The following is a 12607-nucleotide window of genomic DNA, read 5'->3' on the forward strand; positions in this document are numbered from 1 at the left end:
AAGGAGCGGCTCTGGCACACTTTAACTAAAACTCTAAAAGCGAAATTTTTATGCTGATTAATACATCAGTAGAACTGACTTTTTAAGCTGATTCCATAAATATAGGATTCATTAAGTTTATTGTTAGCCACAAAAAGCTACGAGGATTTAAAAAAATTGCCTCATTTTCAAAAAAAAGAGGGAAACAGTCCAGAAATTGCAAGCGCTCTTAATTAAAATCGCATTATTAGATTAGCGTAATTAGCGTAATGTGTTTTAGTGTAATTTAAGGGGTTGGCTCCTTTCTACCCAGATCATAATGAAGAATTTAAAGAGGGAAGAGGGCTGCTTTGGAGGGAATCAAGTATGAAGCTTAGAAAATGGGGAGGTGGCATACCATAGGGAGGTGGGGATGTGGCAAAGCATACCATATATTAAATACATACCCTAACCCAACCTAGGTTCCTCCCCCCCCTAAACCCCCCAAAAATAACGGTGTAAATATCGTAAACGCAATGAAAATTACTGTTTGCATTCCAATTCTTAATAGCGGTGTCTTGAAATAAACAGTCGGGTGGGTATCTGTCCCGGTATCTGTAGCATCTCCAGTTTGACGTTACATATACAGTATATAAAAGAGTGCGTTTAGTGCACCTGTACCAATTAATTTCTACCGAAAATTGCCGAGATTTTACCGATTTACTGAAAAGGTAGGGGGAAAGACTGCTGACAAGTCTATCTTTCACAATGCGGTGGACATATCCCAAGTAACATCATTGGTGCTAGTATATGATATATGTTCTGCTATTGCTATCTGCTAGTGTTTATGAGCAGATGATTTATGCTCTCAAAGGGAATACACCTGTTTGAACTTGCTTCTTTTAACCTTGAATTAAATCAGTGATACCTCGTCCAGTCTGATACTTGCATATTTTACAAAGTCAGATTTTTGGCGTTTTGAATTCAGAAAATTGGGTACGATAGCTAAGTTTGGTGCGAATAGAAAATTCGATATCATCTGGAGATAGTGTTCTGGATGTCAGAGCACGATGGTTAGTAATCAGCTGGTCTCCACGGTTAATTAGGCCACCGACCAATAAGGTGATTGGCACTTCCATCCTTGGGCCTGGCCACATAAAGATAAGTTTCTTTTCGTTTCTATCTGATGCTAATAAAATTCTAATTTTATCGATTTTTTATATTTATTGTTGCCGCCATGGATCTGGATAAGGTTGAAATTGGAAATTAGTTCCTCGCCAAATTTGCGGGTTATCCCCTTTGGCCGGTTCGAATCCTAGAAAATAATGAAGACAAATATCGGAGACAGCAAATTTGTTGTTTTTTGCTAAGGAAAAAACCACGACCGTCAGGTTCTATCCGTTGCGAGTTTACTTAGTTTTGATGGGAATGAGAAGTAAGTATCAACAAAAAAACTAAGGGTGTTAATCATGCGTTTGCAGAGCAAAAAAATTATCCTGATGTTTACCGTCAGTTTCTAAGGAAAGGGCAAGAATCGGTAACGGTTAGCCTACACTCAGATCCCATTGCTGATCTCCGTAGACTAATAGTGGCTACAGAGAATGAAGTTGCGGCTACAAAAAAAAATCTAACCAAAGAAATCGAGATAAAAATTAACGAAAAGCTGAAAAAATCGACTTTGAAGACTGCAGCTAATTTCAGTGCTAAGTTTTCAGTTGAAACAATCGTCTCTGAAATTTATAATGCAGTAAATGTTGAGTCTTATCCTAAATTTGAAACGATTGAAAAACATCTAAAAGCATACATGCATATGATTGATTTGTTGCAAAATCGCGTGAATCAGCTTGAGCTCAAGCTAGACGACATTGAGCAGGAAGGTAGAAGTTAGTCCCTGCTATTTAATGGTGCGAAGCAGATTTCTTCGCAGAGTGATGGGGACACCATGAAGGACGTATTGTTTGTCATGGTGGACCTTGCTAATATTAAGGATTCAGACATAATTAGTGTTCAGTGATTTAGAGTTGGAACAAATAATGCTCAAAGACCAGACAAAGTTGCCCTTGTTCTCATCCAGTTTCGATCAAAAGAAATAGCTCGCCGTGTGTTTAAAGCGAAGAAGCAGCTTAGTGGCTAAGGCTTATTTGTAGCTGAGAACCTTACGAAACGTAAGCGCAATCTTCTGAGCACTTCAAGAGATGAGTTTGGAAATCGCAGTTTGTGGTCTGATCAAGGCCTTTTTTTGTGCGCGAAACTGAGACTGCTCCAACTAGGCGTATCTGGTCAATTGATGACCTTTTATAGAGTTTTTTTTAATCTTTGTGCTATTATTTTTATTATTTTTCTTCTTTTTTCTCTTTTTTTTCAAAATGATAATGTCTGATCAAAACCGATTTAGTCTTCAGGATTATTTCTTAAGAGGTATTGCCGGCAATGATGATATACCGATTGTTGAGCTAAAGCCTATGAGGGAGAATGATTATATTTGGTTGCCGTACATTCATGATATAAATGAAAAGAGTCGTACGATTATGTTTTCTTGGAATGTCCACGTGATTACAAGCTACCTGGATATTTTAGAATTAATTGAACGATTTTCTTCTTCTTTTGATATTATAGGATTATGTGAAACATGTCTTAGTTCAAACCAGTCTCTCTCACTGTATTCATTTCTAGGTTATGATCTTTGTGTTTAGAACCGAGTGGTGATAAGTTGTGGTGGTGTTGGATTCCTTGTAAAGATTGGGTTGAATTATAATGAAAGGGATGATCTTAGTATATGGATTGAAGGCAAGGTTGAAGTTTTATCAATTAAAATTGAATTTGATGGGAGAAAAAATATAATTAGCATGGTGTATAAGCCGCCCAGTGCTCACCTGGAGGATTTTGTGGGAGGTATGAGTCAGCTGATTTCAAAGGTACCGTCTGGAGCTAGTCATATTGTTATGGGTGATTTTAATTTTAACCTGCTTGATTTGTCTAATCTCAATATTGATTTTTTTTAATTTTATGATGTCGAGTGATCTATACCCGTTTGTGAGTATACCCACAAGAATTATTGGACAGAGTGCAACACTAATTGATAATATTTTTGTTTGTTCTGCCAATTTGAAGCTTTGTTATGCTAATGCTGTGGTCTTTCCTGGTCATCTTCCATTGGTGAGTGTTATGAAGTGTCAGTCGCGCAGACCAAAGAAAAAGAAAATAAACACAAGGTTAATGAAAAAAGGGAATCTTCAAAAGTTCGTGGAGGAGGTTAGTGTTATCGATTGGACCCCTGTGTTCTCAGAAGAAGAATCCCCTACGAGAGCACTTGATAATCTAATGTCTGTTATTCTACCCATTTATGATAGTGCGTATCCTATTAAGGTAATGAAAGGGAAGAAACAGGAACCACGTAAGCCATGGATAACGAGTGAAATACTGGAGGAAAGAAAACTAAGGATTGAGCTTTATCAAAGATATCTAGATGATAAAAGTGATGTTCCGCGTGAATTGTTCAAAAAACAGTGCAACTTAATGAACAACTTACGTCACAAACCTATGGCCGAATGTTACCATAGAAAGTTTTCAAATATTAAAGGAAATATGGAAGAAACATGGAAAGTGATAAATGAAGTGACCAATGAGAATGCTGAAATTGGAGGGAATAAAGTACAACTTGAAGGGTTTGCCCCTGATGATAAGTCTGGAATTGAAAATGAGTTTGGTAATTTTTCCTCTAATATTGGTACTAAAGTACAAAATAGTGTAAAAAATAGACGACCACAGGTTCAAGAATGCATTATATGTGATAATAGAGGTGAGAGTTTTGATTTAATCTTTGATCCGTGTACAAATGATGAAGTGCTTAAAATAATAGAATCTTTGGAATCAAATTCTGCAGGAGTGGACGGCTTATCTCTTCGAGCGTTTAAGGCAATAATGCATTATATTCTACTGTGTCTACTTTTTATTATAAACCTGTCACTTGAAAAGGGCATTTTTCCTGATCAGCTAAGAGTTGCGAAAGTGATACCACTTTATAAAGGTGGCCCTAAAAGGGAAATTGAGAATTGGAGACCGATTTTGATCCTTCCATTGTTTTCGAAATTATTAGAAAAAGTTGTTCATTAACGTCTATATAGTTCCTACAGGCTAATGGTTTGCCGAGTGAGACCCAATTTGGATTTTGCAAAGGGCACTCGACGACGACTGCTTTGCAACAACTTATGGAATCAATTAACAATGGTATGGATAGAGGTGAAACACCTTTGTCTATATTTATAGATGTTCGCAAAGCATTCGATACAGTTGATTTTCAAACTCTGCTAAGTGGGATGGAGTCGTTAGGTGTCCGCGGAAATCGCTTAAAGGGGTTTGAAAGCTATATCACAGGGAGATCCCTCAAAGTAGTGTTTAATGATGTGGGCTCAGCAATATTTCCAGTGACGTGTGGAGCACCACAACGATCAGTGTTAGGTCCGCTGCTTTACTTCATCTATGTTGATCTCATGCGTCTTTATTTGAAAGATGTATGTCTTATCTCGTTTGCTGATGATACCGTTTTAACTGTGCTTGCCTCATCTGTGAAGGATCTGGTGAGAAAGGCGAATCTCGCATTGGAAAGGCTGGAGATTTTCACTTCATTAAGTCTATTGTGTATAAATGTTCGCAAGACATCTTTAATGACGTTTTGTAGAGTTGGTACACCACTGGATGTGTCTGGCCAGGTAACTTCATGTTGTAATCTAGTTCAGCAAGTTAATCATCTCCGCTACCTTTGTTTTTATCTTGATTGCCATCTGGCATGGAAGTGTCACAGTGACGCAATTTCATCAAAAATTGCCGTGGGGTAGGAATACTTCGACGTCTGCAGCAGTTTCTCCCTCAAAGAATACTTTTAACTATATATTATTCGTTGGTTTGTCCATATATCTCCTACGGTTGCCTCCTATGGAGCAGTAACTTCTTATGCAACTATAGAAGAGCACAAGTCCTACAAAATAAAGCTGTTAGAATAATCGGTAGGTATGTCCAGGATGTGCATAACACTTTTGCTTGTTTTAGGTCCCTGAAGCTCCTTAATGTAGATCAGATAAGAGATTACCAAGCTGATGGATTTCTGTTTCAGTGTATGAAAGGTTTAACCCCCGATTTTTTAAAGAATTTTTACCGAATTGATAGTGACCTGCATAATTATGGAACTAGGCAAAGTGATAATATAGTTGTTGATTTGCGTCCCATCAGTATGGAGTGAGCTACCATTGAGCATTAGAGTGGCGGAACATGTACCTCAATTAAAAAAAAATTCAAAGATTTTTGGGGGGGAATTTGTTAAATTTTATTATGGCTGGTAGGGTGGGTAGGGGAAGAGGAGGAGCTGGAGAGGTAAGGGTGGGCTGGGAAGGTAGGGGCTAAGGTAAGGTTGGAAGGGAAGGGTCGGGGAGGGGAGAGGGAGTTGAGTATTGAAGAGTGATTGAGAATGGATTTGCTATTATTATTTTTCTTTTATGTTTTATTTATCTATTAATATTTTTAATTCTGTTATTTATTTGTTTATCTATTTTTCCATATATATAGGCTATGGTTTATCTATTTTTGGTTTATTTATAATAGTTTTAATTAAATAGTTGAGGTTTAAGTAAACAGTTGAGTTAATAGGTAAGTAGTTACTTGGACTTTCGCGCGATCGCAAACCTTCATAGGTTTTCCCCAGCGCGAAAGTGTTGTTTAATTTATTTATTTGTTTGTGAATGTGGATTATTAAACTTATGAACTTACGAACTATCACCAAGTATTAACCTTCCCAAATTAAAATCAAAATAGAAAATATCTAGAGCAATTGCAGTTTGAAGTTACTAGGTTACAACAAAAAAGATTGTGATATTGATTGAGTTTTTTGCAAGGTTAAAACCAAGGAGAAAATTTATGAGTTTCTTTTTTTAACGAAAAGCTGAAATGTCCAAAATCGAACCAGGCTTATAACTTAGTTGTGTTAATAAAAACGGTTTCCTGTGACATTCTTCGTCAAGTTGAGGTGTATACTTTATAAGTTATTATTAAATATGACATATTCTCATAATGGTTGATGAATATGAGATATACTGAACTTAACAAAATACCCCTAAATACCTTTCATAACTTTCTAGTTTACTAATACTGATTACATGTACAAAGAACGGCGGATCGAAATAAAGCTGAGGAAAAGTCTTGCAAGCAATAAATCTGTAAGAATTCAACAAAAGAGAGAAAGAAATATAATTGTTATATATATATATATATATATATATATATATATATATATATATATATATATATATATATATATATATATATATATATATATTTAGGGGAACCCAGGGGATGAACACCAGTTGTGGAGTTCTTCTTATAATCCAGTGAAATGTGAAAATGGTGAGAAAACGAAAATGATGTGAAATGTTTCATATGTGAAAATGAGGCAGTTTTTTCCAAGCCTCGTAGCTTCTTGTGGGTAACAATAAGCTTAATGAATTGTATATATATGGAATCAGCTTAAAAAGTCAGTTCTACTGATGTATAAATTGGCATAAAAATTTTGCTTTTAGAGTTTTAGTTAATGTGTGCTGGAGCCGCTTCTTAGTTACAGCTTACCACGGATTGTTTGAAAAGATTTTTTTGCAATAAACAGTATTATTTGACCTTCTTCACTTTCTTCAGCTGAATTTGAAAATTAAAAGATGGACAGTCAGTCTGACAGCAGAAATGTAAGTTTAAATTTAGTTTTTCTTGTGCTTTCTTGTAACTATTTTAAATATCTGAAGATAATTGTCCTGTTATGAAAAAGGTATGTTTTACATGGCCATCATAAAATCAAAACTTGTTATCTATCTAGGGAGGGTTAGTTTTGAGTATGGACCCTTTGAAATGTAAAGATCTTGGCAAGCCTTCAGTTTGGGGCTTTTAAGATCTTGTAATTGTGTTGATCTAGATTAGGTAAATGGAGCTCATGGGAATCAAATCAGAGCCTAAAATATCCACTTGGAAGCTATTTTTAAGCTCCTATCTCTAATCCTTCTGTGCCCTATTCCAAGGCTTACTAAATTGCACAAAGACAAATATACACATGTTTTAATCTTTGGAAACAATCAATCTTTCCGTAAATTCGGTTTCAGACTGATTTTCGTTTACTTTCGGTTTTGGAAATAACGGATTGGTATCAAATGCGTGATAATGCATAATAATTAAATTATAACAGATTAAAATGAATTGATCCCTCTAGCAGGAATCTTGTCGCTTAAAATTTTGCTGAGTTTTGTTTCATTTGCATGTAAAATTAGTTACTCTTTAATTTGAAAATTTTATTCTTACATATATTTGAAAAGTAACTAATTCATAAGAAAGTGTATTCTAAAAGAAATTCTCCTGTCCCCTTCCACTCACCACTGCTATTCTGGTGCCCCCCTCCCCTGTTTCTGTGGGCGTGCATGTAACAAAAAAGTGATAAAAATGAACATAAACAAATTTATTTTTTTTTTAAAATTTATTTTAATACCTTAACCTAAAACAAATTATCTGCCGCCCTAAAAAAAAAAAAAAAACTGGATACAGCCTTGACTGAAAGTAAATACTTAATTCCACATTAATTGAGGTCTTTTTACTGGCGTACTTAAGTGTTTGGCGCACAGTTTATATAATTATCCAGTATGATCATTCCCTATCTCACCCATTATAAAAACCCGGACCGGGGTGCGAGTGCTCCAGAGAACGTAGAAACATAGGCGGCATCAGATCTTTTCACGGGTAGACAAGTCAGACGCGAAACAATCGGAAACAAGTGGAAACCCGCTATTACGAATAATGCACTTAGTAACCATTTCTCATTGATAGACGCAAACACACTGATCCATAACTGCACGAAGAAGTGGGAGGAGCTTTTTGTTCGCACCGAGAATGAAGACCAGAAATGATCTGCGATAAGCTTACTGGGTAATTATATAAACTGTGGTTTGGCGAAAAGACGCATTGGTATAATCTTTCACATTTAGGAAGTTTGCGACTCACAGACGGATTGCTATTCTAATTGAATGAAAATTTACTTCTCCGGGTCCAGAAAATTTTCTTCCATAGTACATTCCATGGACTTACTCATTGAGAAGAAAGAATAATTAGACAGCATATAGCCATTTTAAATTACTGGAACGCGACTGAAACTGTCTTGATGCAATTGTCACCGGGAAAGGCTTCTATGCCTGGAATTAAATGCCTAGAAAATAATTACAGCCATTGGCTAACCTTACATTTTCACATACAGTAACATGTCTGAACCCATACAGACACAGAAACTCGGCTATAATTCTAAACTTCCTATTCTGGTGCAGTTAACAGTCATTTATTTGAAAATGATTACAGAAATTGGCTAACCTTACATTTTCCAACACGATTAATATGTTTGAGCCCATTTAGACGCAGAAACCCAGGATATAACTATAAACATTGCGTTCTGATGAAGTTAATAGTCAATTATATAAGAGTACTCGCTGAAATATATTCAGTTTGTCTTCCAATATTTTCAAATATTTATTTGTAAGATAAGAAAGCGCTCTTTATTAAGATTTTTTTTAAATAAACTGTTCAAATTATCCTATGAGAATCATTTTACGTTTTTCAATTAATCTGAATTCATAACTAAAATTGACATAATATCACGGAAAATTTGTTAGTGAACAAAAATTATTTTGAATAACACTACTATACAAACTACTAAGATAACAGCTTAGCATAATAGCATTGGATTAAAGATGCAGAATTATGTCCCAATGCTGTAGTTTGTATCAATTTTTGAAAAGCTGAATGCCTATTTGAAGGATTAGCTTGTTATACCTCTAAATATTGGACTCGTAGGGAGGGCCGCTTTCGCTTAAACATGCTTACTTACTTTACTTACTTTCGGCGGGAACCAGACGATGAACTGTCCTGCCCGGTACCAAAGGATCTTGGGATGACTTCCGACGACCACTTGGACCTGTCGGCTGCAGCTTCTCCGGCGATCTTTAACCAACCTTTGCCCCATCTCTGACCTTGTCTCCTGAACGGTTCCAGGTCCTCCTTGAATTTTTGCCACAGGTTCTTCTTTTGTCCTCCTGGTTTACGTTTCCAGGAGGGGGTTGGTTCACAGACAAGGACGTCTCGACATATCGTGCCTTCGGGACGGCGCAATGTTTGGCCGAGGAGCTTCAGGCGACGTCTTTTAATGATAAGCGATAGCTCTTCTGATTGGCCACAGCGACTCCTTACTTCACTATTGGAAATCCTGTCCCATCTCTGAATGCGGAGGATGTAACGAAGGCAGGGGTGGTCGAACACGTCCAAAGTTCTCGCTTCTTCAGTCTTGATCGGCCATGTCTCGCAAGCATACAGTAGTACTGCTCGAACAGTTGCACCATAGATTCTGACTTTTGTTTTGGTTGAGATATCCCGTCTAGTCATAAGGCTTTATTCAGACTAGTAAAGACTCCCCAGGCTTTTGCTACGCGGGCAGAGATATCCCTTTCAGCTCTGCCATCTGGTGTTATGATGGAGCCAAGATACTTGAACTCCTCGACGTTTTCTATTGGCTCACCGTTGAGGGTAACTTGGCAAGGAGCAGGTTGGTTGAGAGCCAATACTTTAGTCTTTGCGCCACTGATGGCCAGTCCGATGCGCTTTGAGACCACATAGGTATCGTCGATCCTGCCTTGTAAGCTGTCGGCGGTAGTTTCCAGCTCAGCAACGTCGTCTGCGAAGTCCAGATCTGTCAGGAGCTGGAGGAAACCAGCTATTTGTCCGAAGACTATTCCGCTGTGGTTTCTCACTGCATTATACATGATCCAGTCTATCACGAAGTTGAATAATATAGGTGAAAGGGGGCATCCCTGCTTTACCCCCAACTCCATTGAAAACCTAGGGGTATGATGGCCGGAAACATGGACGCAAGTCTCAGTGTCTTTAAACGCACTTCAGATTATCTGAATAAGCTCCTGTGGCGCACCGTCTTCAGCCATAGTTCTCCATAGCTCCTCTCTGATGAGAGAGTCGGAGGTAGCTGCAAAGTCAATAAAGGCGATGAGAAGGGGTAGATGAAACCTGCTGTACTACTGAAGGATGAGGCGAATCGTCAATATCTGTTCTGGACAGCCTCTGCCTGGTCTGAAGCCTGCTTGTTCAGGACGGGTTAACTTGTCACGTCCGTCTTTGAATCGATTCAAAAGAATAACGCTGAAGATCTTCATGACATGGTCCATCAGGGAGATACCTCTATAGTTTCCGCAAATGGCCTTATCTCCTTTTTTATATAGCGGAACGAGGACTGATACTTTCCAGTCTTTTGGGAAGGTCTTCGTCGTCCACACCTGGACAAACAGGTCAGCTAGCCGGCGTAGTAGAGTTGGTGAGGACTTGAACATTTCAGAAGGGATCCCATCCTCTCCATGAGTTTTATCATTTGTCATGCACTTCAGCGCTTTTTGTACGTTCGCAATACTTGGTGGATCGAGGTTTATTGCGTAGGGCTCTCTAGCAGCACTAAAGAAGGCAGGTAGATTGCACGGGGGTTTGACAGGGTTCAGTAGCTCAGAAAAATGCTCTCGCCAGCGTTCCATGCGTCCTTCTTCTGTTTGGATGAGTTCCCCGGACTTATCTTTCGGTGTCTCAACCGTTACAGGAGCTTTTCCTGTCGCTTCTTTCAGGAGTTTGAACATTTTCCTGCTGTTGTGGCTCCTGGACGCTTGTTCCAACTCATTCGCCAGACCTAACCAGTACTGTTATCAGTCCCGTTTCAGTGACTATTTAACTGCTTTGCGGGCTACTTTTAAGGGTTCTTTTGCACCTCCCACGAGGGGTCGCTTCTTCTCAACTAGTTCTATGGTGTGGTCAGAGATCCAGGCTCGCTGTTTTCGATTTGTGTGGCCAAGCACCTCCTCAGCTACGTCCTGTGTCGCAATTTTTATCTGCTCCCATTCTTCATCGACGAGTGAGAGACGATTCAAGGCTTCGAACCGGTTGCTTAGCTTTAACTCGAAGTCGGCTTTGATTTCCAGGCATCTTAGTTTCGAAACATCGAAGCGCTTCCCTGCCTTCTGTCACTTCTGCCTACTAAGGCGGTGACGGACTTTGCAAGTGAGGAGATAGTGGTCGGATCCATTTAAAGATCCTGTGTCTGCTCCTCTGTATACCCGGGCATCTGTGCAGGAGCTCCTCCATCTTCTGCTGACTAAGATGTGGTCGATCTGGGCTGTTGTTACGCCGTCTTTCGAACGCCATGTAACAAGGTGGAGTCTCTTGTGCTCAAAGAGAGTGTTTGTGACGCATAGGCTGTTGTATCTTGCTAGCTGTAAGAGCCTTTCTCCATTGATACATCACCAACGGTGTGGCGGCCAATAACTGCTGCTGTGTTGGGGTCTACTCTGCCAAGCCAGGCGTTCCAGTCTCCAGCTACAAAGAGCATGTCACGCCTTGGTTTCTTGTCGATGATTCTTTGTAGGTCATAATAAAAGGCATCTTTGACCGCGTCACTACTGTCCCTTATCGGAGCGTACACGGCGATTATGGTTATGTGGCTAATGTGGCCTCTCAGTCTGATCATGGCGATCCTTGGTGACACTGGCTCCCAAGCGGTGACGCATGATGCAGTAGGACCGTCTATTAGGAACCCCAACTCCTTGCTGGCCAGAACCATCATTGGGACCCGAGTTGTGGAACTGGAATGAGTCAGATTCGGAAACGGTCAACTTTTTGGACAGAAAAACATTAAGTCTCGTTTCTGACAGACAACAAACGTTGATTTTATACTTCTGAAGCTCCCTTGAAAGGAGCAGTTGCATGGATTCCAGCTTGCAGCTGCGAACATTCCACGCGCCAATATTCAGATGTTTTCTTGATCGGGCGGCTTGCATACTTGTCGGGCCAGGCACCACCCTGACCTGGTCCGCGTCGGCTACCGCGAACGCCGTAGTAGTAGTATCTCTCTGCATTTGATCTTCAGTATCCATTCGTGTTTCATGGGAATTGGCTTGACCAAAGGCTCCCCAGACCCTTGGAGCCCCGTTGCGTTAGCCATTCTATTTGTCGGGCTAGGCTACTAATAGAATGTTACACCACTCCACCGCTATGAGGTGCAACTTAGGGCTCTCCTCCCGGCTCGCTAGGGACGGGGGCGTGAATCCTTGCTCCATGTCCCCAACCATAGCTTGTGAGCACTCGTGCTTATCAGGCCCGGATTCTCACCTAGGAGGTCGGGAGGTTGGAGGTCGGAGGTTGGACATGGTGTAAATAACACATTAGGTAATCATTTACACACTCGGTAAGTTAATTACCTAATATGGTATTTCTTCCTTTCCCTTCAATGACTTTAACTAAAGAACTGAGTAGAGATGCCCCTATTGACACGATCAGTACAAAATTCGGTTATCAAAAGAATGTATCTCCTATCAGTACACCAAATATGGGCATAGAGTCCCTAGAGAGAACACGTGGTTAATGGGGTCAATGACCTCTTTCTCCAGAGGTGGCTTGGCCAAGTGTCGGCTAGGGAAGAATGTTATGATGTCAGGAAAGAGTATTTGTTGTTTTTGGCCAAGTGCCCGCTAGGGGAGAATGGTATGATCTAGGAAAGAGTATTTGTTGTTGTTGTTTTGGCCATGTGCATAGAGTC

At 39.5% G+C, this 12607-nt stretch overlaps 1 protein-coding gene across 1 annotated transcript; it reads right to left on the bottom strand.

Annotated features, from left to right (window-relative positions):
• Positions 1-11281: 11281 nt before the first annotated feature.
• Positions 11282-11632, bottom strand: LOC148941945 (protein CFDP2-like). The gene has a single exon (XM_089103188.1). The coding sequence runs from the start codon at positions 11630-11632 to the stop codon at positions 11282-11284; it is 351 nt and encodes a 116-aa protein (XP_088959314.1).
• Between the last annotated feature and the right edge of the window lie 975 nt (positions 11633-12607).

The sequence above is a fragment of the Artemia sp. Qi Xiang Cuo genome, chromosome 17, assembly GCF_049724085.1.
Source record: "Artemia sp. Qi Xiang Cuo chromosome 17, ASM4972408v1, whole genome shotgun sequence".
NCBI lineage: Eukaryota > Metazoa > Arthropoda > Branchiopoda > Anostraca > Artemiidae > Artemia > Artemia sp. Qi Xiang Cuo.